Raw genomic sequence first — 26,687 nt, 5'->3', positions numbered from 1 at the left:
TGATATTGTTTCAATAATAGTCTCTGGTAATCGATTACAATAAATGGGTAATCGATTACCAGAGAACCTTTTAATAAATAACTTTCGAACATATGATTTCCATTGTCTGGTAATCGATTACATGTATAGGTAATCGATTACCAGAGTTTTAAAACAATAGTTTTCTCAAATTCAGTAATCAAATAGTTAGCGAGGGATTCATCCCAGTTAGTGACGGATAAAATCCCTCTCAAATAGCGAGGGATTTAATCCCTCTCAAATAGCGAGGGATTTTACATACCTCTCAATCCCTCTCAAATAGCGAGGGATTTTACATACCTCTCAATCCCTCTCAAATTGCGAGGGATTTAATCCCTCACAAATTGCGATGGATTTTTATTAATTTCTAAACATTTATTGTTACAAATTTGTGACGGAAATTATATTGTTTGTGACGCCTTAATTCCGTCACTAATTGTGACGGGGAAAATAATCCGTCACTAAATATTTTGTGACGCCAAATTTTGTGACGGAATCATTTCCGTCACAAATTCCGTCACTAACTTTTTTGTGACGGATTTTATGAAGTTTAGTGACGGATTTTTTCCCTCTCTAATTTTAATTTTTCTAGTAGTGTAACTCTAGGCGCCAAAATTTGAATTCTAAAATTCAAATTTTGGTGCCAACCGGCCTCCCCCTCCATGTGCACTTATTTGGATGTGATTTAGTATCCATTTGAGTTGCATTTCGGTCACACCATGTGCATGTGTGCACATGGCCGAAATGCACCTTCAAATGTCATACTAATGACATTCAAATGAAGTGAACATGTGACCTAAATTAACCCTAAATCTTAATAACCATGAAATGAAATTCCTATGCTATATGGCCGAAAATACAAGGCCCAAAAGAAATACAAGGCACCAAGGCCCAACCCTATACTAACCCTAATCTACTTGGGCTTGAGTCAAAGCCCAACAAAACAAAGTGGTGGGCTTTCCATGGGCTTGGGCCCACTCTTCATGCATCCTCCTTGTCATAGCCCTAGTAGTTGGGCCCTTAGCCCATGGGCTTCCTCCATCATCCCCTCCCTCTTGAAGAGGATTTGTCCTCAAATCCAATGCATCCTCCTCATGGGTAGCTAGTCCTGTAAACAAAGAGAGATCAGAAACATTGAAACTAGAACTAACACCATACTCAGAAGGGAGATCTAGGACATAGGATTTGGAAGGGTCCATCTCCTTTAGGACTAAGCTTTGACTTTCTTTTGGAAGGAAACCTATCCTTCCGAAGATGGAGCCAAACCCAGTCACCTTCCTTGAAGATAACTTCCTTCCTACCCTTATTATTGTATTTTTGATATTTTTCTGTTTGGGATTGAATATGATCTCTAACCTTCTCATGCAATTTCTTGACAAACTCAGCCCTAGATGTCCCTTCTTTATGAATAAAGGAAGCAACATCGGGTAGGGGTAATAAATCTAAGGGAGTAAGAGGATTAAAGCCATAAACAATCTCAAAAGGAGACATGTTAGTGGTCTTGTGAACCACTCTATTATAGGCAAACTCCACATGAGGGAGGTAGTCATCCCATGACTTTTTATTGCCCTTGAGGATTGCCCTCAACATAGTCCCTAGAGACCTATTTACTACCTCAGTTTGCCCATCAGTTTGGGGATGACATGTGGTAGAAAATAGAAGTTTAGTTCATAACCTTGCCCAAAGAGTTTTCCAAAAGTGGCTTAGGAACTTAACATCTCTATCTGAGACTATAGTCTTAGGTAACCCATGTAGTCTCACAATTTCTTGAAAGAATAATTTAGCAATGTGACTTGCATCATCCACTTTGTGGCATGGAATAAAGTGTGCCATTTTGCTAAAATGGTCCACTACCACAAATATGGAATCCTTTCCTCTTTGGGTTCGAGGCAATCCAAGGATAAAATCCATGGAAATATCAACCCAAGGAGAAGAGGATATAGGCAATGGGGTATATAGCCCATGAGGTTTAGTGGTAGACTTTGCTTGTAAACAAGCAATGCAACTACTACAAAACCGTTGGACATCTCTCTTCATATGAGGCCAAAAGAATTTCTCTCTCAAAAGTGAAAGAGTCTTCTCAATTCCAAAATGCCCCATGAGCCCACCCTCATGGCTCTCCCTAACCAAAAGTTTTCTAATAGATCCTTGGGGTATACAAAGTTTGTTTTCTTTAAAAAGGAACCCCTCAGAAATATAGTAACCTTGGTAAGGTTTTTGAATACATAAAGAATAAAAGTTAGCAAAATCAAGGTCTTTCTCATACAACTCCTTGATGTCATCAAACCCTAGTATTTGAGAACCTAGGGTGTTCAATAAAACATGTCTTCTAGACAAAGCATCAGCTACTACATTTGTAGAGCCTTTTTTATATTTGATGACATAAGGAAATTGTTCTAAATACTCAACCCATTTTGCATGCCTCTTATTTAATTTATGTTGACCCTTCAAATATTTAAGTGATTCATGATCACTATGTATGACAAATTCCTTGGTTACAAGATAATGTTCCCAAGTTTGAAGGGCACGAACTAAAGCATATAACTCCTTGTCATAGGTGGGGTACACTACTAGAAAAATTAATATTTGTGACGAATTTTGTGACGGAAAAAATAGCATCGCTAATAGTGACGGATTTTGTGAGGGAATTTTAAGTTTTGTGACGGACTAGAATTTATTGACTTTTGTGACGGATTTTGTGACGGAATATATTCCGTCTCTAAAAATCCGTCACAAATTTCGTCACTGAATCAAAAAAAAAAAATTTGTGACGGATTTTGTGACGGAAAAATTTTCGTCTCTAAAAATCCGTCACAAATTTCATCGCTAAATAAAAAAAAAATTTTGTGACGGAATGAACTTCGTCTCTAAAAAATCCGTCACAAATTTCGTCACTAAAATGAAACAATTTAGTGACGGATTTTTCCCTCCCAAAATTCCGTCACAAATAGGTTAAAATATTTTGTGAAAAATTTGTGACAAATTGTTTCCTCTCAAAATATTAAATTTTATTTATGAAACTTTTATATTTAAGAATTATGCATAATTAAAGAAAATATGTTAAATTTTTTTTAAGAAAATAATAAAATTAAAAATATTTTATTTCATTAAAGGACTAAAAAAATTATGAAATTCATTTAATTAAATAAAAAATTGTCAATTTTGAACATAAGAAACTAACACATTCATTAAAAAATATTTTAAAAAAAACTTGTGAAATTAAAAAAAAAAATATTAATTTAATTTTGGCTTAATTACATTTTTGATCCCTCAAGTATTGTAATTGTGCAATTTTGATCCCTAAGATTTTAATTGGATAATTTTAGTCCCTAAAGGATTGTAATTGTGCAATTTTAGTCGTTTAATTTTTAATTGAACAATTATAGTCCCTCAAAAATCATAATTGTGGAATTTGAATCTCTCCCATTAAAAATTTAATAATTTTAAAATTTTAATATATATATATATATAATAATAATAATTTAAAATTATACAATTATTTGCTTATTTAAGTTAACATATACTATAATTTTTATTAATGTAACAAATGATATATATTTATTATTACTAAATAAATAAAATTTATATATTATTAATAATTTAATATTGCTAATAAATTAATATCAATAATATTTTTAGTATATTTATAGATAAATTGATAATTTGATAAATATAACTTAGTATATATTAATATACTTTTACAAAAATATAAATATAGTAGATAAGATATGTATATTTATATTTTTGTAAAAGTATATTAATATATAATAAGTTATATTTATCAAATTATTAGTTTATGTATAAATATACTAATAATATTATTGATATTAATTTATGAATAATATTATAAAAATATAATATATATATATATATATATATTTATGTATTTATTAATAATAAATATATATCATTTGTGTGACACCCTCTACCCCACATACCATAACACAAATAACAAAAATTGAATAACATAATATTTTTCATAATTGAAATATCAAACATGTTTAATTCAAATCAAAACTCATGTATTTGTGGAATTAAATAGATATTCATATATGTCATGCAACAAGGAATACAACAGAACAATCAAAAAGCAAAATATAAACTTGCATAGTTTGTTTGTTTCTCTCAGGGTTCTCATAGTACTCTAATCCATACAATAAACATCTTACTCATATAATTGTCTCTTACAATTGCATTCTCTTATGGTGTGTTTGGATGAAGAATTTTACAAATTCAAAGAATTTTAAATTCTTAGTATTTGAATTACTTTGATTTCAATTTCTATCATTCTTAAAATATTTTGTTTGGATAATTAAGTCAATTCAAATATCTCAAATTTTAAATTATTAGGTTAGATATGATAATTTGATTCCATCATGATAAAATTAATTTTAAAAATATATTTATATGTTGAGATTTTTAAAATAAATTTTATAAAAATAAATATTAGCTAATTTTTAAATATTTAATAATTTTAAAAATTAATATAAGATAATATTTACTAGAAAATCTTGTTTTTAATTTTAATGTGTGCAAAATATTTTCATATGACAAAGAAAAAGTTTTCAAGACAATAAATTTCAAACAAATAGTCAATTTATCTGCTAGAATTGAGGATTTAGACAATTTTAAAATTTACCACACAATCTATTATATTTTTCATTTATTTCATTCATTGTCAATATAAATTTAATTATAACATTATTTCCAATTAAATTATTTTGATTTTCACTATTTTTTTCTTAAATTGTTATATGCATTATAATTTGTCACATACTATATTATATATTTTCATTTATAGTAAAAAATATGAATTTAAATTTTAACAAAAATATTCTTTTTTAGAATTTGTTTGACCTTTCTATATTTGTTTTGATTTCAATTTCAATGTTTACTTAAATGAGTGATGAGTATCCTCGATTTCCATATTTCTTTTAGAATTAGGCTATAAATATAACAAAAAATTTAGAATTAGATTGATTTTCTGGATTTTATCTTCTGAATTTATTTATCTTGATTTCATTTTCAATTTTTATATAATCGGGTGATAAATATGAATAAAAAATTATATATAGTTAGCTTTAATTTTTCTAAATTTATGTGTTGTTATATATATATATATATATTAATTTCTTTTTTTTTATATTTTAAATTTCACAATGAAGATAAAAACATATTTAACAATTACTTTGATCTCTTGACTTGATTATGTGAATTTAATTTATTTAATTGAATGATCAATATTAAAATATTTTAAGAACTAACTCTAATCTTTTCAAATCACTCGGTTGTTATTTGAGAATAATAATCAATACTACCAGAGAGTTGTTATATGGTATACTTAAGAGTGATTTTTTTTTTTAAATCTGTTGATCTAGATTGTGTTTGAGAGAAGACATTTAAGTAGCTTATTAAGTTATTTTAACTAGTTTACAAGCTAATTCGATTAAATAAGCTTGTTTAGTATGGGTGTTTATAATTTATTTTTATAAATTAATTGAAATAACTCAGTTTGTAAGTCTTTTTTTTATTCTTTTTACTTTTTTATCCTTATTATTTTTTTGAAATTATTTTTTATTCTTTTTAATTTAAAAACTACTTTATCTTTCCTGTCATTTTCTCATCCTCGTTATAAGAATTATTTCTTGACATTTTATAATTATCAATTATCCTACAAAAAACTTCCAATTCAATTAGCTAGTTCACAAACTTATAATTTTTCAGTTCTTAACTAATAAGTTTTCAGTTCTTAACTAATAATTTTTCAGTTCTTAACTAATAAGTTCTTAACTTATAATTTAAAAACTTCCTGTCATTTGAATTATGGGCCTAATTGCAAAACTAATCAAATTTCTATTTCTGGACAGTTTGACCTTCGCTCGGTTTTTTGGCTCTATCTGGAGCTACAGGACTCCGAATTGAGCAATCTTGGTGGCGTTGGAAAGTTAAGAGAAAAAGCTACAAATGTCTCACTAATGTGCATCTCCTAATTCGAAGCCTAAGATGGTCAAAATGGAGCCCGAAAATGACTCACGGAATCTGGAAACGTTTTGGGCCTTGTTTTGCAATGTTCAAATCAGTTTGGGCCCAATTTGACCCAAGCCTTCTAGAAGGGCAAAAGGGTAATTTAAGAAACCCTAAAAGAGGGGAGAAGGGAGCCCTCTTCAACGAAAATAATTTCCCTCGCGCGCGCCCCTGAAGCTGAAACCCTAAAACGAGGAAGAAACGAGGAAGCAACGAGGAAGCAGCAGAAGCGAGAGGAGGCGCTCCACGCCGCCAGCCTCCGAGTCCCCCGCCGCTCCACGACACCACTATCCCCATCACGCTCGACGAGATGCTCGTCCACTGCCGCGCCGTCGCGCGTGGAGCTATAACGCCCCTTCTCGTCGACGACGGTTTTTTGGCACCTAAGAATCCGGTTCCAATCAGGTCATCCTCATGCATTTTTGCGTTTAGTTGTTTCACTCATTCTTCAATGCTTTTTAAGTGTTGTCCTTTTTATTCTAGTAAATTACACTAATTTTCCTGCATTTCGTGTTCCTCAGATTTCGTGTTCCTGGAATAGCTGTAATGGGCCATGTAGGCCTTACTCCCCAGGCCATTAGTGTTTTGGGGGGGTTTAGACCTCAAGGAAAGAATGTTGCTAGTGCTGTCAAGGTGTGTGTCTTGATGCACCTATTTGGTGTTTAATCCATTTTATTGTTGTCTTTTAACTGAAGGAAATGAATTTGTGTATCATCCTTATTTGATTTTCAATTATTAATATTTTTCGTTTTCTTATTTATTAATGCTATACTTATCTTATACCTTCCTTTTCCTTTCTTAAAATTCTGACAGATTGCTAGTAAGCTTGAGGTCCTTCCATGATTGCTTTGTGCAAGGTTGTGACGGTTCCGTTCTCATTGCTGGTTCTGGCACTGAGAAAACAGCATTTGCAAACCTTGGTTTAAGAGGTTATGAAGTCATTGATGATGCAAAGACACAGCTCGAAGCTGCATGCCCTGGTGTTGTGTCTTGTGCTGACATCCTTGCTCTTGCTGCTCGTGATTCCGTTGTGCTAGTAATTAACTCAGATTATATTGCAATGTTTGAATCTCATATACTTTTATGTAATGAGTTTATAAATAAGAATTTCTCTATATTTTTGCATGGCAGAGTGGTGGACTTAGTTGGCAGGTGCCTACTGGACGCAGAGATGGACGCATATCACAGGCTTCCGATGTAAATAACTTGCCAGCTCCTTTTGACTCTGTTGATGTTCAAAAACAGAAGTTCGCAGCAAAGGGTCTAAACACCCAAGACCTCGTCACCCTTGTTGGTAATTAATTACTTTAGACATATAAGTTTGTTTAAACACGTCAAATCAATAAATTAATTAATCATCATTAGAATTCCAAATAAAACTCGTGTGGTCACGTACGTAGTATCACTTTGCCTTGTACGTGACAGCTCAGTTCTAACTGGATAATGGCAAAATGCAAATAGAATGACTATTACATCAACTTCATTGTTGACTTTTTCACGTCACTTTTTTATTGCAATTTGTTACGTAACGATCATTATAGAATAATTTTTTCCGTGTTATTTTTCTATCATTATCAAGCGATGTGATGACATTTTGTAGGTGCTTGTGAAATTCAAAACTCAACACTCAAATTAATTAAGTTGAACTAATTGACAAACAAGTTTAGAGTGTCGAATTAACGAATTTATTTTGGTGAATATATATATAGGTGCACATACTATTGGTACTACAGCATGCCAATTCTTCAGTAACAGATTGTACAACTTCACTGCAAATGGCCCTGACCCTTCAATCGATGCTTCATTTCTTCCTCAACTACAAGCACTATGCCCACAAAACAGTGGTGCTACCAACCGAGTTGCACTAGATAGCTTCCTGGCTCTGTTTCGTGTGGGATATGAAGAAGCCATCAAGTATGGTGGCAGAGTAATACTTGGTGATCGCCCTGTACAGGTTGGATGAGATTTTCTTTTCAAAGCATTGGAGATATATTGGATTGTACTAAATTAATGGAGACTCTGGTGCATGAACAAGATCGGTAAGTCCAAGCACTTAGTTTAATTTGCAGTTTCATTTATTACTTCTGTTACCCAACAACTGCTTCCCTTATCCTTTAAAGAAAGTTTTGCTTAACACTTGTCACCCCAGTAGTATGTTTCTTCTAGGAGAGGGGTCCTGGTTGGATGTTGGATATGTTTATGGTCCTTACTTCTTCATATCCTAGCCATTCTGATTATCTAAATCCAAATATCATGGAGGCTTGGACTTCTTACTCTGAGTGCATTCTTTATTTTAGAGCATATTATATGGAAAAACCTTTGAATTGATCGTACTGAGCAGATATATTTTGTTCTTGGGTTGTGGAGGGGGGATATTGGATACATTGTGCTATTTTCATAGTTAAATGGTCCCTGCAGGCAGTTCATGTTGCTGCACAATATGGACAGACAGCTTTTCTAAATCACATAGTAGTAAAGTACCATGCTGATTTTGATGTGCCTGATAATGATGGAAGGAGTCCTCTTCATTGGTATGCCATGAAACTTTTGATTGCTATGCATGGTGAAGAAACCTTATTTTGATAATTACTTGATTGTCAATGTCATGGTTCCACCATTTGTTTCTTTCCTTTGCTTTTGATGCACAGATGCACTCATAAAATTAGTTCAAATCTCTCATTTAAATACATAATGTGGATTATGCTTTGGCTAAAATGTATATTTTTTTTCTAAACTAATTAATTTAATGGAGTATTATTGACCAATGGAATGTTTCCCTGCACTTCATAGAGTTTTGATGTGCTTTAGGTTTGTAAATGTATTGTTCAAATTGCTGAAGCTCACCCTAAATGGTTATTTCTAATAGTAATGGTATGGTTGCTTATTCAGCAAACTAAATCCATTGAAGAGAATGATTTTGTTTTCTTGGTTATTTGACTTATTTAATTCTCATGGCCAGGGCTGCATATAAGGGATTTGCCGACACAATAAGATTGCTCCTATTTAGAGATGCAAGTCAAGGAAGGAAAGATAAAGATGGTATGCCAAGTTGGCATTTAATTTCCTTTACATTTTTATAGGTTCCCAATTATATGTTATATATATATACGAAATCTCTCTTCTCTCTCTAGTTTTTTGTATTTGGTCAAGACAGTCCAGCATAAACATATTTGAAGCCAGCCTATAATATGCTGAGATTAGCTATTCTTTAGGATGGCAGCAGATGTAATATGGAATTCATATTTTTGAATTTTTTTATTAGCTATTCTTTAGGAAATTAGCTATCCAATTTTTTTTGTGTTTTTTTTACCCTCTTTCTCACACCATTTTTGCTACTGAGCATTGAGATGGTTGTCAATTTCCAGAAATGTTAACCATTGTGAATCTGATCAATTGTTAATGTAAAGGCACTATTTTTAGATGTGACATTTATTCTATATTTTGACCTTTACTCGAATGCAGGCTTCAGAATCACAACATGACTACTAACAATGCCTATCAATATTTTGTACTGAAGGCCCAAGAGATAGCTGTTTCAAAAAATTGGAGTCCAGTAAACTGGTATGATCTGTATATATTTGGTATTATAACTAAAGAAAGCTGATTTTTACCCTTAATTTGTCCTTAGCGTATGTTTCAGTATGGCCTTTGAAATTTAATTTCTAACATGGGAATGCTTATTTGGTTATGAATGGTGTTCCTTTCCATTTTGGCTTACTTTTGAGGCATTCTTGAAGGAATTGTCATGATTGGATTTTTATTTTGTTTGCACAGGAAATTGCTGAGTTGTATGAGTCTGAACAAAATATTGAGCAGGCTGTTGTTTACTATGAAAAATCAGCTGATTTTTATGAAAATAAAAAAGTGAACACTTCTGCAAACCAGTGCAAACAAAAAGTTGCTCAATTCTCTGCCCAGCTTGAACAGTAAGATTTTCTATTTTTATAGCTTATAGAGTTTGTTTTATGTGTATGTACAGACAAACTGGAAATGTGTACAAGAACGTGAAGAGGAAGATTGAGAGAGGTGTTACTTTCCCAACTTGCTTATCTATAAACAATGTGGTCTACCATTTCTCTCCACTAGCCAGTGACGAGACAGTGTTGGAAGAAGGTGATATATTGAAAATCTAAGATTTTTGAGCATGGTTTTTTTTTTCTCAGTAGGAATTTTGTTATGAGTGATGGGGGAATGAAATTTGTGTTTTTCGCTATTACTGGGAAGTTGATGGTAGTTTCTTTGGTTGTTTGTAGTGATTTGGCTTGTCATATAGATGGTTTCATCGCGGCTGTGGCTCACACTCATGTTATTCAGGAAGGTCCTGTCACAGGAAGGGCAACTGATGTTATTGCTACTGCAAATACTGCTGCTGAGGTGGCCTTGAGGCTTGTTAGGCCGGGAAAAAAGGTAATTAATTTTAAGAATTTTTTCCCCTGTATTTGAATTTTTGTATGATTTGATTTGGAATTTTCAACATGTTGCCTCTATTAATTGTATGTTTGGTAGATAGGTATAAGGTCATCACTATATAAGCAATCTAGCTTAGTAAAATTAGGTTGCTTCATGTGTATTGTTTGAAGGGGTTTCTTTGCCTAAATGTGTGCCTTGTGGATTTTGATCTCTAAATGATGAAAAGTATCATGGCTATGAATATACTCCAATGAAGCTTTATTGTCATAGTTACACTGATAGAGGTCATTCATTATTTTTCATGTGTTGTCTTGCCGATTAAGCACATCATTAATCTTGGGAACTCCTCTTGATGTCTGTATTGTTCTTTTATCTTCATTTTAAATGATATCATGCATTTTCATAACAAAGACTTGATATTTTTGTTTTGATTGATATTGTTTCAATAATAGGCTCTGGTAATCGATTACAATAAATGGGTAATCGATTACCAGAGAACCTTTTAATAAATAACTTTCGAACATGTGGATTCCATTGTCTGGATAAAATTCGTCGCAAATTGCGAGGGATTTTGTGATGGATTTAATCCCTCTCAAATAGCGAGGGATTTAATCCCTCTCAAATAGCGAGGGATTTTGTGTCATCACAATTTGTGACGGATTTACATACCTCTCAATCCCTCTCAAATTGCGAGGGATTTAATCCCTCACAAATTGCGACGGATTTTTATTAATTTCTAAACATTTATTGTTACAAATTAGTGACGGAAATTATATTGTTTGTGACGCCTTAATTCCGTCACTAATTGTGACGGAGAAAATAATCCGTCACTAAATATTTTGTGACGCCAAATTTTGTGACGGAATTATTTCCGTCACAAATTCCGTCACTAACTTATTTGTGACGGATTTTATGAAGTTTAGTGACGGATTTTTTCCCTCTCTAATTTTAATTTTTCTAGTAGTGGTAGTTCAAGGCAGCCCCATGAAATTTTTCACTGAAATAAGCTATGGGGTGACCACCTTGTAACAATATAGCCCCTATGCCAAGACCTGAAGCATCACATTCTAGTTCAAAAGTTTTTGAAAAATCAGGCAAAGCTAGAACAGGTGCTTGAGTAAGTTTAAGCTTAAGTTCTTGGAAAGCTAAGTTATGTTTTTCCTTCCATTCAAAAGCCACATCCTTCTTGACCAACTCGTTGAGAGGTGAAGCTAATGTAGAGAAGTTAGGAACAAAAAGTCTATAAAAGCTTGCCAAACCATGGAAGCTCCTAACTTCACTAACATTAGTAGGAATAGGCCATTCTTGGATGGCTTTGATTTTCTCGGGGTCCACATGAACCCCATTTTTGCTGACCACAAATCCTAAGAAAATAACATTATCCACACAAAAAGTGCACTTGTCTACATTGGCAAACAAGTGATTGTCTCTAAGGACAAGAAAGACTTGCCTTAGGTGATCCACATGATCACTTAGACTTTTGCTATAGATTAAAATATCATCAAAATAAACTACTACAAATCTACCAATGCAATCCCTAAGGGCATGATTCATCAACCTCATGAATGTGCTAGGTGCATTAGTAAGCCCAAAAGGCATTACTAACCATTCATATAGTCCAAACTTAGTCTTAAAAGCGGTTTTCCACTCATCACCTTCCTTGATTCGAATTTGGTGATATCCACTCTTAAGATCTACCTTGGAAAATATAGACGACCCATGCAATTCATCAAGCATGTCATCGAGCCTAGGAATTGGATGCCTATATTTTATGGTGATGTTGTTGATGGCTCTACAGTCACAACACATCCTCCATTTTCCATCTTTTTTTGGCACCAAGATGACTGGTACAGCACAAGGGCTTAGACTCTTTTGAATCCAACCCTTCTCCAACAACTCTTGTACTTGCTTCTCTATCTCTTTGGTTTCTTGTGGATTAGTCCTATAGGCTGGTCGATTTGGAAGACTAGCCCCAGGCACAAGATCTATTTGATGCTCTATTCCCCTAAAAGGAGGAAGTCCAATTGGACCTTCCTTAGGGAATATTTCATCAAATTCTTCTAAAAGAGTTTTTACCTCAAAAGGTAGAGAAGTTTCCAAAGGAGATGTGGCAGTGCAAGTTAATGTTCCTCTACACATGAGGATATGAGAAGATGGTTCAATAAAGAGAGAAGTTTTGTGTAAAGGTTTTGATTGAAAACTCTCTTCTTGAACTATCTCTAGAGAGGGAACATTAATCTCTCTAGAATCCTCTTTTTCATCAATTTTTAGAAGTTTTTTTTTTTTCAAATTTTTTTTGTTTTCCATTTTCTTGCTCACGTTTGGCCTTCATTTGTACTTGATCTTCTATCACTTGTGAAGGTGATAAAGGATGAAGCACAAACTTTTTACCCTTATGTTTGAAAGTTATTTTATTAGTTAGGCCATCATGATGAGTTTGTTTATCAAATTGCCATGGCCTACCCAATAAAATATGACAAGCCTCCATAGGAACTACATCACATTTAACTTTATCTTGATAGTTCCCTATAGAAAACTCTACTTCTACTTGTTGGTTGACCACCATTACCCCATCATCATTAAGCCAATGAAGTTGATAAGGTTTTGGGTGAGGTGTGGTAGTCAATCCCAACTTCTCAACCATCCTAGTGCTACAACAATTGCACCAAGATCCACTATCCACTATGAGAGAACAAGCCTTGTTTGAAATGTTACATCTTGTATGAAAGATGTTCTCTCTTTGGGATTGTGTATCACTAGGTTGGTTATTGAGGACCCTTCTCATCATAAGAAGTTCCCCATTATAAGGATAAGTAACCTCACATGACTCTTCTTCACTTGCTTCTTCTTCATCCTCACTTGAAGATGAAGAAGTAGTAGCTTCATCATGGCTACTATAAATGTCTTGGCCCCTTAAAATCATCACTTTTTTGTTAGGGCATTGAGAAGCAATGTGGCCTCTCCCAAGACACTTAAAGCATTTTATGTCACTAGACTTTGTGCTAGTGTGTGAAGTGTTTATTTTTTTATCTTTTTCTTTACCTTTGTCTAGATTTTTGGAGGTAAAAGTAGTCTTTTTTTCAAAATCATTTTTCTTACCCTCCCTCTTGTAGTTATCCTTAGAAAAAGAAGATGAGTATGAGCTTGTTTGAAAACCTTTGCGTAAATTTTGTTGTTCAACCTTTATGCAAAGTTGAACCAAATCATCCAAATCCCTATAAGGGAGAAGCTCAACCTTATCTCTTATTTCATAGGATAATCCACTCAAAAACCTAGCAATGGTAATATTTTCCTCTTCTCTAATGCCAACCCTCATGATGTACAACTCCATCGTTTGTCTATATTCTTCCACAGTCATATTTTTTTTATGGAGTCTTTGGAGCTTGTTGATAAGCTCCCTAGTGTAGTAAGAGGGTATATGTCTCCTCCTCAAGGCACTCCTTAATTTATTCCAATATTGAATTGGAAGTTCATTATGGAGACGCTTATCTCTCACAAGAGAGGTCCACCAATACATGGCATGACCTTGGAAACTCAAGGTGGCTAGGGAAACTTTTCTTTCTTCACTCACTTGGTGGCAAGTGAATATTTGTTCCACTTTCATTTCCCAGTCTAGATAACCCTCCACATCGTCTTTTCCATGAAAATAAGGGAGATCTACCCTAGATTCCCTTGTCTTGGAGGTCTTATGGATTCTCCTAGGAGGTGGTTGATAATGATCTCCTAAAGCTAGGCTATCATGCATTGACTCTCCTAGTGTGGAACTATGAACGTAGGAACTATGTTGACCATGATGATGTTTCCTTTTATCTTTCTCCTTTAATAAACGAATTTCCTCCTCCATTAGAGCAAATTGAGCTTCTTTTTCAAGTTTTTGTTGTAATTCTTGCTCTTTCCATATCTTTAGTGATCTTAATTCTCGTGACAATTTAGTAAAACTTTTGTTGTCACTTGAATTAGTATCACTATGAGGAGTAGAAAATTCTTCCATTATAGGTGAAAGATTATTTTTTATGAATGAACTTTGAAAAGCAATTGTTTTTGTGCAAGGTTAAGACTAAGTACTTAGAGGATTATGTATACAAATTGAACTTTGAAGGGAGGTGAGCTACTAAGAGCCACTTAAAAACCAAGTCTCTTCAAGTAAAAATTACTAATCCCCTTTGTAGTTAATCTTTACCAAATTCTTTTCAATGAAAATTATTTTTGATGTTTTATGAGCTATGGCATACTAGTCGAAGGAAAGCAATTAAAACAAAAGATAAACAAGAGAAATAAGCTATCTAAACATGTCCTAGGGTGAGAGCTTGAGAGATACCAAAGATCAATCAAGGACCACTCCCACCAAGTACTAACGAAAATTCTATTCCTAAGGAGAGATGGTTGTGTACCAAAGACACCCCCAAGACACTCCTACAAAGGCCAAATACAAGATATGAACAAAGTGAAATACAAAGAACAAGTGGCTTTAAGAAAAAAATAGAAAAACAGCCACCAAGAATTAGTGATGGATTAGTGACCACTTTGCAACAAAATTTTCAAATTAGTAAGGAAAAATTGGTCTCTAAAATCCGTCACTAATGCTTATGTATATTTTTTTTTTTTACAAACTTAGGAGTTGCCTTTTTCTTTCAATACTTAGAAATCATATAAGTCTCGGTCACCTTATGGAACTCTAAAAACCGGATTTCAAATTTGAATTGCCAAATGACAAGCCAAATAAAATTCAAATTCAAGATAAATGGAACATGCTTTTCATGCTTGTAGTTTTGAATGGCACATGCACATGGTTTTAGGCTCCAAGATTCAAATTCAAATTTGAATTAGTAACACAAATTTTCAGCACACACCACAACATTAAGATCAAACACTCACGGATACACAAATTATTTAAGACATTTTCAAAATTTGGGAAACCTAAAATTCTAAGAAAACTACTAATGATCTAATAGTAGTTCATGAACTCAATTTAAAACAAAATTTGATGAGCTTATACAAACACTTATGGATCTCGGCCAAATCCAGAAAAATTGATTCAACTTTCAAAAGAAAAATTCAAAAGGATCAACAAGCAATGCTAGGAATGATGAACATATAAAGAACTACACAACCTTACTAAACATGGATTCAAAACAAAAATTAAGACTCAAACAATTTTCAATGACCGAATAAAATTCAAGAAGACTCAAACAAATCAAAAAGCTAATAGGCAGAAAATTCCTAATTAAGCACAAGAAGAGAGCATGATTCATGGAAGCATATAACATAGGCGCATATATGAATCATTCAAGCAACAAGAAACTAGATCCATCAAATTTTAAGGCTCAAATTAGATCTAGGAAGGAAGCAACTCTCATGTGACAAGAACTCAAACAAAAATAAGATGAACACAAAATTGACAACAATCAACCACGGATCACACCACAAAAGATAAGGATCAAGACTTATCTCTTGAAGACAAAACCGGATGCTTTTGATACCACTTGATGTGATTCCTCTTGGAAGCACATAAACTCTTCAAGCCTTCACGGAGTTCCTTGGAAGATGCTTCAAGGAATGGAGTTTCCACAAGGCCCAAGTTGACCTAAGCTAGCGTGTAGCCAAGTCCCAAAGAAGAACAAGATCCTAACTCTACAAGGAGAAGCACTCAAGGAGGGTAGAGTAGGATGCAAAGTGACTTCGGAAGTGATGAAATTCAAAGAAGAATATCTCATCAATATATGATCCAAAGTGCTACAATATCCGGCCATGGGAAGATTTAAAGGAGAAATTAGGTTAAGGGTTTAAGTTGGGTTCACCTAGAGTTAAGTAAAACCATGGTATGGTTAACTTAACTCTAGGCGCCAAAATTTGAATTCTAAAATTCAAATTTTGGTGCCAACTGGCCTCCCCCTCCATGTGCACTTATTTGGATGTGATTTAGTATCCATTTGAGTTGCATTTCGGTCACACCATGTGCATGTGTGCACATGGCCGAAATGCACCTTCAAATGTCATACTAATGACATTCAAATGAAGGGAGCATGTGACCTAAATTAACCCTAAATCTTAATAACCATGAAATGAAATTCCTATGCTATATGGCCGAAAATACAAGGCCCAAAAGAAATACAAGGCACCAAGGCCCAACCCTATACTAACCCTAATCTACTTGGGCTTGAGTCAAAGCCCAACAAAACAAAGTGGTGGGCTTTCCATGGGCTTGGGCCCACTCTTCATGCATCCTCCTTGCCATAGCCCTAGTAGTTGGGCCCTTAGCCCATGGGCTTCCTCCATCAGGTTATTTGGATACAAACGAGTTTCACATCATTAGAACAAGAATTCCAATAGAGGCATATATAAGTTTCTCCATATAATGAAAAATTAGATTAAAGTACTTCTTAATGAACCAAATGACTATAATTTGTGGAGGTGGTGATCAGAAATCACCTTATTAGTGTCGTAACCCAGATTTTTTCGATCTCGCGACTAATGGTTTAGACATCCTTTTAAAAAGTTTCATCAATTAAGGAATGCCCGGACACCAGACTAATCCTTAATTAATGGTTTTGAAAAATGGTTCATGGAGTCACCACCAATGTTTTATTCAAAACATTGGAAAAAGAAAAGGTTTTTCTTTAAAAAAAAGAATCCAATAATGGCCTTGATAACCAGAATTGGGTTCGGGGGTCAGTTACGTGTAGGGAAGGTATTAAGCACCCCTACAACGCCCTTAATTGGTTCCCTATGATGAAGTTAGTATTATAAATGATAATAATAAAAATATTAAATCCCCTTTTATTAATGATTATTTACATGCTTTAATTTATACAATTAATCTTAAATGTATACATGATTATTTTTATTATAACAATATTAATTACAGATACCAAATAAATAAATAAAAAGGGAGGGAAAGAGATTAATGAAATACCTCTTGAATGAGCTCTATTAAATCTTCAAAACAGGAAGATTTTAGGTGCTTTGTGGCAACCTTTCACACTACAATGCCTCACAAAAATCTCAAGAAATACAAAAGAGAGGGGAAGAAAGAAAAAGAGAGAAATTTCGTGCTCTAAGGAGTCTGAACGAAATTTTTGGAGTCCTGAGAAATGAGCCCCAGCTGTCTATTTATAGACTTCAGAAAGGGTCCAGAACGGCCTGTTCCAAAATCAGAATGGCCCGTTCTGGATATGGCCGTTGTGGGTTAAATTTGTAACTGGAACGGCCCGTTCTGAAACTGGAACGGCCCGTTCCAGAGACAGAATTAACACATACTTGGCTGTGTTGGAACGGGCGTTCCGAACAAGGTTCTTTAGGCTTGTTTTATAACTTGGAACGGCTCGTTCCAGTTTAGGAACGGCCCGTTCCAGTTATAGGTTTAGCCCTCTTTTGAAGAGTTTGGAACGGCCTGTTCCAATCTTGGAACGGCCCGTTCCAAATTAGGGTTGAGGGCTCTTTTAAAAACTTGGAACGGCCCGTTCCAAATTGGGAACGGCCCGTTCCGATTTTCGGAACAGCCCGTTCCAGTCTTTTAAAATTAGCTTAATGGGCCTTCTAAAGTCCTATCTTGTCGTTTGCATGCTTCGGGAGCTCCTTCCCTTCGTAACAGAGGTTCATTCCCTTGTTTGTATGCCCCCGGACGAAATTGGGTGTCTACAATTAGAAGGGTTTACCGAGTGATCACTCCAACACAAGGTAGACTATAGAGTATAGATGTCATGTCATATGCATCAACCTTAGAAAAGAAAAGCATGGTAAAGAATAAGGGGCAATGAAAAATATATTTGTTGACTTAAGATTTTCCTCATTTTTGTTAGGGTTATTTTATGGTATTCGTTTGAGGGGATATTTTATTAGGGTTATTTTTATAAGATTATTACACAAGCATACTCCACAATGATGAGATATTGTCCACTTAGGGCCTAAGCCCTCATGGTTTTGCTTTTAGTCATCACCCAAAAGGCCTCTCGATCATTGAAGTATGTTTGTGTTATATAAGTTATTATTTGTTGTCTTATTTTATCAATGTGGGACTTGTCTGTATCCCAACAATCCTTCCCTCAATCAAGGGACCTAACCTTTCATGCAGCAGAATTTGTCTTTATATATCACATTATCATTATCATTTTTTTTATAAGGGTTATTGGTTGTCACTGAATCCAACCTGCAGCTCTAATACCACTTTTAGGTATTTATTTGAAGGGATATTTTATGAGGGTTATTTTTTATGGTGGTTATTAAACAAGCATACTCCACAATGATGAGATATTGTTCTCTTTGGACCTAAGCCCTCACGGTTTTGCTTTTGGTCATCACCCAAAAGGCCTCTCTATCATTGAAGTATGTTTGTGCTATATAAGTTGTTATTTGTTGTCTTATTTTATCAATGTGAGACTTGTTTGTATCCTAACAATTTTCAACCCAATTGTGGTTGTGGCCTAACTCTTTACTAATTTTAGGTGTAACCTACAATAGGAAAAATATATCAGTCAGCAAAAAATTTGAAATAGAGTTAAAGCAAACCATCATATATAGTGCTTTCACTAGTTTATACTTCATTGTTAATTTCCTCTCCCTTCTCATGAATATTGTTTTCACTTTAGAGAAACTTTTAAGTTTAAGATTGTAATTGCAATATTTTAAAGTTGTTGATCTTTATCTTTCCTTGGTGAAATTGGCTTTATGAATTTTTGTAATTAGCTTAGGTTTAATGTGGCTAATAAGATAAACAATATCATAATTCAATTTTTGTATACTAGTCATGCACGAGAAATTACCTCATTCATTTCCTCACATGTTTTTAGTTACATACATTCATGAAGACAGACTATATTTTAAATCATGTTTGTTAGTATGTTATAGTTGTTGGTAAAGCCTATTCGACTAGCCCAAAAACAAGACCAAGTTGGGTCTTAAAAAGGATGGCCTAAATAGAATCAAGTCATTTTGGCCTGATCCTCCAAGCCTAACAGGCCAAATGGCCTCAAGTTGGGTTGACTCGCAGGTTTGTGAGCTAACCTATTAAACTAACAATTGAAATAATCTAAATTAACATCATTTTGTAATGTGTTATAAAATAATATAATAAAATATAATACTATTACAAAATTTATAGTCTTTCAATTTTTGTATTTACTTGTGCTTACAAGTTTAGAGTTAGGGTTAGTCGTTTGTAGTAAAGTGTTTTTAATTAATTGAACAAAAAAACTAAAGAATGTGTTTATTACTACTTCGAGCATAATATGTTCGACTTTTGATGTATGGACATCTGTAGCTACCTAAGTCTATGTGATTGTGACTACTCATTATATTGATTTAACTTGGAGGCTAAATAGTAAGTTACTTTCATTTTGTAAATTGGATAGTTCATATGCCAAGTTAAAATTATTTGAAAAATTACTTAGAGCTCTTAAGGAGTGGGGGATAGATGGAAAAATATTTTCTCTCACATAGGATAATGCCTCTTCTAATGATAGCATGGTCAAAATTTTAAGAAAAAGTATGAAGTTTATTATTTGATAGTTGCAGTATTTGATTATTATTTATCATATTGTTATTTGAGCATTAAATTGTGACCAGTGCAATATAATTTCAAAAAATAACCAGGTTAGGCTTTCAACTTTAAGGAAAAGAGTGACAAATGGAATCAACATAATTTATATGCAAATATTGCTAGAAAAACTTTTGTAATTAACTTGTAGTGCTAGGGTGTTTTGTGATTGTACAAAACATAACTAGGAGTTTCATGACAAGATATTGTATCAATTAATCATGTTATACTTTTTGTTTACCTTTTTCATTGTAAAAAAAATTAAATGTATTTCTTTTGATTAAGTCAATTTGGCTCGATGGCCCGACATGGACGAAGTTGGGCTAAAAAATGGCAACCCAAAAAGAATAAGTCATGTCAGCCTAATATAAAATAACATTTAGCCTATGAAGGTTAGGTTAGGTTAGGTCAGTCTGACGTGCTTGACACCTTTAGTTGTTGGGTAACTGCCAATAAATAAATATTTCTTGTTGTATATTTTAGACTAAGACTAAAATAATAAAAGAATAATATTCCATCTTTCCTTTAATGTTATTAATTATTTTTTTAATAAATATTTTTTTAGCAGCAACCAATTTAACTGTTAGAAACAACAACCGAACAATCACGCCTAGGAGCAACAACATCAAGATCATGGCAACTAGTAACCAACAGATGATGAACAAGCTAATGGCCAACAACATCAACATTCACCAAGATATTTTGATTATTGGCTAAACGACCATTATAGTGTAGTTTTACAAACAAAATACCAAAATGAGACTGTTTTGAAACATTTTACACCTTTGGGGTAGTTTTCATGGGTGTCGCTATGGGCCATAGCGACACCCATGACACGTGGCTTTTTTTTTTTTTTGGCTTGGTTGGGCTGGACCGGGCTGGACCACTGTCGCTATATAGGCTGAAGCACCACACCTGATGGGCTAAAAAAAATTATATAGCCCATAGCGACACTAAGCAAAGAAAAAAAAATACGAAATTAATAATAATGTAGAATAAATATAATAAATTGAAAGTTATTATTATATAATTATAAAAAGAAAACAAATTTTTATAAAAAAGTAATTTTAAATAAATAATATGTATCTTTTTAAACTGACGCTGTGGCCCATAGCGCCCTAAAGGAGCTATGGGCCATAGCGCCCCAAATTTTTTTTTTTATTCGTTTTTAAATAATTTTTTTACATTATTTACTTCTTTTTTCAAATTTACATTATTTATTATTTGAATTATTTTATTCCCTTTTATCTGTTAATTTTTTATAAATTTGTAAAATATTTTTGTATTTATAAAATAATATATATATTTTCCTTAACTGGCACTATGGGCCATAGCGCCTCAGTGGAGCTGTGGCCCACAGCGCCCCAAATTTTAATTTTTTTTTTCGTTTTGAATTATTTTTTTACATTATATTACTTATTTTTTCAAATTTACATTTTATATTATATGAATTAATTTTTTCCCTTTTATATGTTGATTTTTGATAAATTTGTAAACAAATTTTGTATTTATAAAATAATATATATATTTTCCTTAACTGGCGCTATGGGCCACAGCGCCTCAGTGGAGCTGTGGCCCATAACGCCCCAAATTTTAATTTTTTTTTTCGTTTTGAATTATTTTTTTACATTATATTACTTATTTTTTCAAATTTACATTTTATATTATATGAATTAATTTTTTCCCTTTTATCTGTTGATTTTTGATAAATTTGTAAACAATTTTTGTATTTATAAAATAATATATATATTTTCCTTAACTAGCGCTACGGGCCACAGCGCCTGAGTGGAGCTGTGGCCCATAGCGCCCCAAATTTTATTTTATTTTTTTCGTTTAGGAATTATTTTGTTACATTATATTACTTTTTTTTTGAAATTTACATTTTATATTAAATGAATTTTTATTTTCCCTTTTATCTGTTAATTTTTGATAAATTTGTAAACAATTTTTTGTATTTATAAAATAATATATATATTTTCCTTAACTGGTGCTATGGGCCACAGCGCCTGAGTGGAGCTGTGGCCCATAGCGCCCCAAATTTTAATTTTTTTTTTCGTTTATGAATTATTTTTTTACATTATATTACTTATTTTTTGAAATTTACATTTTATATTATATGAATTTTTTATTTTCCCTTTTATCTGTTAATTTTTTATAAATTTGTAAACAATTCTTGTATTTATAAAATAATATATATATTTTTTAACTGGAGCTATGGCCCATAGCGACTTGAAATTTTTTAAATTTTTATTAAATAATTTATACAGATGTCGCTATAGGTGATGGAGACTCTTGTAGTATATATACCCCCCTTCCGTTCTATTTAATCACATCGAAATCTCTACTTCATTTGTTGTTTTTGTTACTGTATTTGTTATTTATCCACTAAATCAGTCTGGTTGGTTCTTTGCTCCTGTTAAGTTGAGTTTTAAAATGTTATTTATGATTGAAATATTTTGTAGTTTAAATAAGTTGTATGTATTTGTACTAATATTTTAATTTTTCTGTAGATATTATGGATCAAATTATCGCTTATATTTACACTGGAAGGATGTATGACAGTCCAGAATGTGGTGTAACATTTGAGGGACCAAAAAAAGGGATGTATATTAAACGAGGTTTAACTTTGGATATATTAAAGAGAAGGATTCACAACAAATTTCATCTTAAGTCAAATCAAGTTATATTATCTGTAACTTACAGATTTGTTGTTTCACAGCATGGTGAGAGCAGATATTCTTCATTGGAATTGAGTGACGATGATGATGTACAATGCATGATAGAAGCTTTTATGAGTCAGAATGTGATGCCAATAATGAAATTACATGCTGAAATAGGTAACTTAGAATCTTCAACAATTTCGTTAGAAAATTTGTCAATTCAACGATCACCGGTGATGACAAGAGACAAAGATGAAGATGACGAAGATGATGAAGACTATCATGTTTCATTGTCATATGATAGCAATGATGAATCAAATGAAGATGAAATCGATAATTGTGAAGTATCTGATAGTGACGTGGAGTCAGATGCTATTGTTGAAAGTCCAATGGTTGAACCAATTTCAATGTATCCATCTACTGAAGGTAACATTTGAAAATTAAATTTGTCAACAATTTGTGTTATTTGTTTAAAAAAATTTGTTTAAATTAGGTGGAAGTGAATTTTGGGGTAATTTACCTCACTATACTAATATCAATTGGAGTCATCCCGATGAAGAAGAAATCCCAGGGATGGATGTGGCTAATAATTGGTCTATTGGCGAAGATTTATATGTTGGATTGGAGTTTGAGAATAAAGATGCAGTAAAAAATGCAGTAAAGCAAAATGCAATGAGAATGCATCAGAGTTTTTATGTAGTTGAATCGAAAACGACAAAGTGGGTTGTTAGATGTCCAAATGCACATGATGGATGTCCATGGTACATGAGAGCTATTGAGTCAAAGAAATCTGACAAGTGGAAAGTGACTCAATGGGGTGGACGTCATACATGTTTGAACATGTCTTTGTCACAAGATCATAATAAGTTGGATTCTGAGCTAATTGCATCATTTATACAAGGTAAGTTCTGCAACTGCAACTTATAATATTATATTAATAATAATTTATATCACTGATTTTGAATATTTAATATGTAGGAATGGTTAACCAAGATCCAGCAATCAAGATTAGCCTTATCCAAGAAAGAATAACATCTCAAACTGGGTTTAAGATATCATATAGGAAGGCTTGGATGGCTAAACAAAAAGCAATTGTTAAAATATTTGGTGATTGGGAAGAATCTTATTCTTTTTTACCCCGGTGGCTTAAATACATGAAGGAAATTGCGCCTGGATCTTTTTATGATCTGTGTCATGATGAGTTTTTCGTTGGTAATCGTTGTCACCGTGGTTATCATCAGTTTCACAGGTTATTTTGGACATTCAAGCCGTGTTGTGATGCATTTGATTATTGTAAACCCCTGATACAAGTTGATGGCACTCATCTGTATGGGAAGTATCGAGGCACACTGCTTATTGCCACAACACAGGATGGTAATAACAATGTTCTTCCTCTGGCATTTGCTGTGGTGGAAGGAGAAACATTACTTGCGTGGTCGTGGTTTTTGGCTCATTTGCGGCTACATGTTACAAATAAACAAGGAATATGCTTAATTTCTGATCGACATCGTAGCATTAAATCGGCCATTGACAACGAGGCACTTGGTTGGAGACCGCCAAATGCATATCACAAGTACTGCATTAGGCACATTGCAAGTAATTTTAATACTCGATTCAAGGATGCCAAGCTAAAACAACAACTTGTGAAGTTAGGTAAGGAAAATTATTTTAAAATTATTCGTAATTTCATTATTCTAATTGTGCATCATTCATAATTTGTATGCAGGGTATACACCATGTAAACACATTTTTGATCGTAATCTGGAAAAGTTTTGTCAATCTAGCCCTGATGTTCAAAGGTGGATAGGAGGAGTATCAAAAGAAAAATGGAGCATGGCATACGATGCAGATGGTCGGAGATACGGTCACATGACAACAAATTTGTCTGAATGTGTTAATAAAGTTTTAAAGGACTGTAGAAATCTGCCTATCACTGCATTAGTGCGATCGACTTATACGAGGTGCGCTGAGTATTTCAGTACTCGTGGTAGTCGTGCTTTATCTGAAGTTTCATCAGGGAAAATTTTCGTTTCTAAATTGGTTGAGGCTTTGCAAAAAAATCAAGAAGAGGCTTGTTCCCACCAAGTTTGTAGATATGACATTCAAGCTTCAAAATTTGAGGTTGAAGAGGCATTTGATCCAGTAAGACAAACAGGGGGAAAGAAATGGGTAGTTAATCTAAACGAACGATACTGTCAATGCGGAAAGTTTACAGCATTTCACTATCCTTGTTCTCATGTTATAGCTGCATGTGGTGTCGTTAGCATTGATTACTACCAGTTTATAGATCCAGTTTATACAACTGATTATGTTTTAAGAGCCTATTCTGGTCTTTGGGAACCAATCGGAAATGAAGACTTAATCCCTCCAAGTGATGAGGACTGGATACTTGTCCCAGATCCAACATCTGTGCGTGGGAAAGGCCAACCAAAATCAACCAGAATTAGAAACGAAATGGACTGGGTTGAAAGCTCAACGCGACGACAAAAATGTGGTATATGTAAACAAGAAGGTCACAACAGGCACAATTGTCCGAGAATATGTAACCGTAATGAATAGTGTTTAATTTTTTTTCGATGATTACAATTTTTTAAAGTTAATCAAATAGTTCATAAATATACAATGTCTAATCATCATCCTCCTCATCCTCCTCATCTTCCTCCTCATGATGACCAACACCTCTAACAGTACCAGGAGTGAGAATGCATCGTCGTCGTCTTTCTCTTGCCGCCCTTTGAGGATTTCTACGAACATGTCGCTCCGATGGTGGATGACTAGCCTCAGCTGAAAACTGTGGTCGCAAATCAACCCCTGTAATATCAAATTTAAAATACAATTTTAAATTATTAATAATAAATAAAATAATAAAATAATAGACAAATTAATTAAATTTTATATTACCTGATGTATAAGCATGAGTGATATAAGCATCATCATATGGAATATGATATGGGGCTTGCTGACTATGCTGCGTGTCATCCTGTGGCCCACTTGGTTGTGGAGTTGCAAAAGGAGATTGCCCAAATATGGCCATCATTTCTGACGAAATGAAGGGCTCGGGTGATGCTGCGGGCCTGTGCTCAGGTGATCCTGTGGGCGACTCTTCTAAACCAAGTGTTTGACAAATATTTGTCGTCGTCATCGGAACCGATGTCTCAAAACCTGGTGGGCGCGGTGGATGGTACCAATATGTGTTCTGGGAGACGGAAGGATAAGTGAAATCCTGTGAAGGAACATAATAAATCCCTTCCGGTCTGTCTGGCACGGCAGGGTATATCTGGTCGACAGCCTCAATTGGCGTTCTTCGTCGTCCTAATCCTGCTGCCTCCCTAGAGGATGGAGGAACATTGAATGTCCCCATCTCATATGACTCTGAAGGAGGGGGTGCTTCCTCAGTTGGCTCAACGACACGGGCGAGATAGTCATCAGATATCGATAAAAATCGATTAGTTTGCTCTGTGACTGCCTCCAACGAAAAGTCATCTCTGCCAGTAGGGGAAGTCAAGTATGCCAGACATTCAACTACATCTCCCTACATATACAACAAATGTCATAAGAACTTTATATTTAGACAAAATATTGTATTCAAATATAATTACTAAACGACACATACCAAAACTGACTCTTTAACTTCATCTGGATCAATGTGCGGCTTCCCTTTCCTCCGGTACCATCTCATATATTCTGAATTCGGACCTAATAGTCCGACCTGTGGAGGAGTAGGTGTGAAGTGATATTCATATCGATGACCCCAATGTTGTAATGCTGGACTTAATATTGTAGCCCAGTCATCGTCTACCTTGCCGCGTAAGGTCAATGCATGCACATTTGCAAGAGTCATTGGAGGATGTGGAATTGGTTGTTGGCAACCAAATTGCCTCATCACCCTGTCCGGCTGATGCCATTCACAAACACACATACAAAGTAAGGGAATTACAGAACCCTAAATCTGCATCCCTGTGTGCAGTCAGCGGGCATCTGTTCAGCAGGGGGATATGGCTGCCAAATTATCTGTAAAATAAAGTTTTTAATTAGAAAATTAA

At 33.8% G+C, this 26,687-nt stretch overlaps 1 protein-coding gene and 1 long non-coding RNA gene across 2 annotated transcripts; both read left to right on the top strand.

Moving 5' to 3' along the window:
- Positions 1–6,352: 6,352 nt before the first annotated feature.
- On the top strand, positions 6,353–7,912 carry LOC109805312 (cationic peroxidase 2; the record flags this gene model as incomplete). Its single annotated transcript, XM_083069331.1, has 5 exons — positions 6,353–6,447; positions 6,564–6,677; positions 6,856–7,078; positions 7,174–7,336; positions 7,752–7,912. Coding segments are annotated over exons 1-5 (756 nt in total), but the record flags the coding sequence as incomplete, so codon positions are not given.
- An 8-nt stretch (positions 7,913–7,920) lies between these two features.
- LOC145955229 (uncharacterized) lies at positions 7,921–9,083 on the top strand. The gene is made up of 3 exons (XR_014431875.1): positions 7,921–8,081; positions 8,461–8,573; positions 9,002–9,083. It is a non-coding gene; the product is annotated as an uncharacterized LOC145955229 (long non-coding RNA).
- Positions 9,084–26,687: the final 17,604 nt, after the last annotated feature.

The sequence above is a fragment of the Cajanus cajan genome, chromosome 2, assembly GCF_000230855.2.
Source record: "Cajanus cajan strain Asha chromosome 2, NIPB_CcT2T_4, whole genome shotgun sequence".
In the NCBI taxonomy this organism is placed as follows: domain Eukaryota; kingdom Viridiplantae; phylum Streptophyta; class Magnoliopsida; order Fabales; family Fabaceae; genus Cajanus; species Cajanus cajan.
Note: the sequence above shows the minus strand (reverse complement) of the source record. Positions and strands in the feature narration are given on the sequence as shown.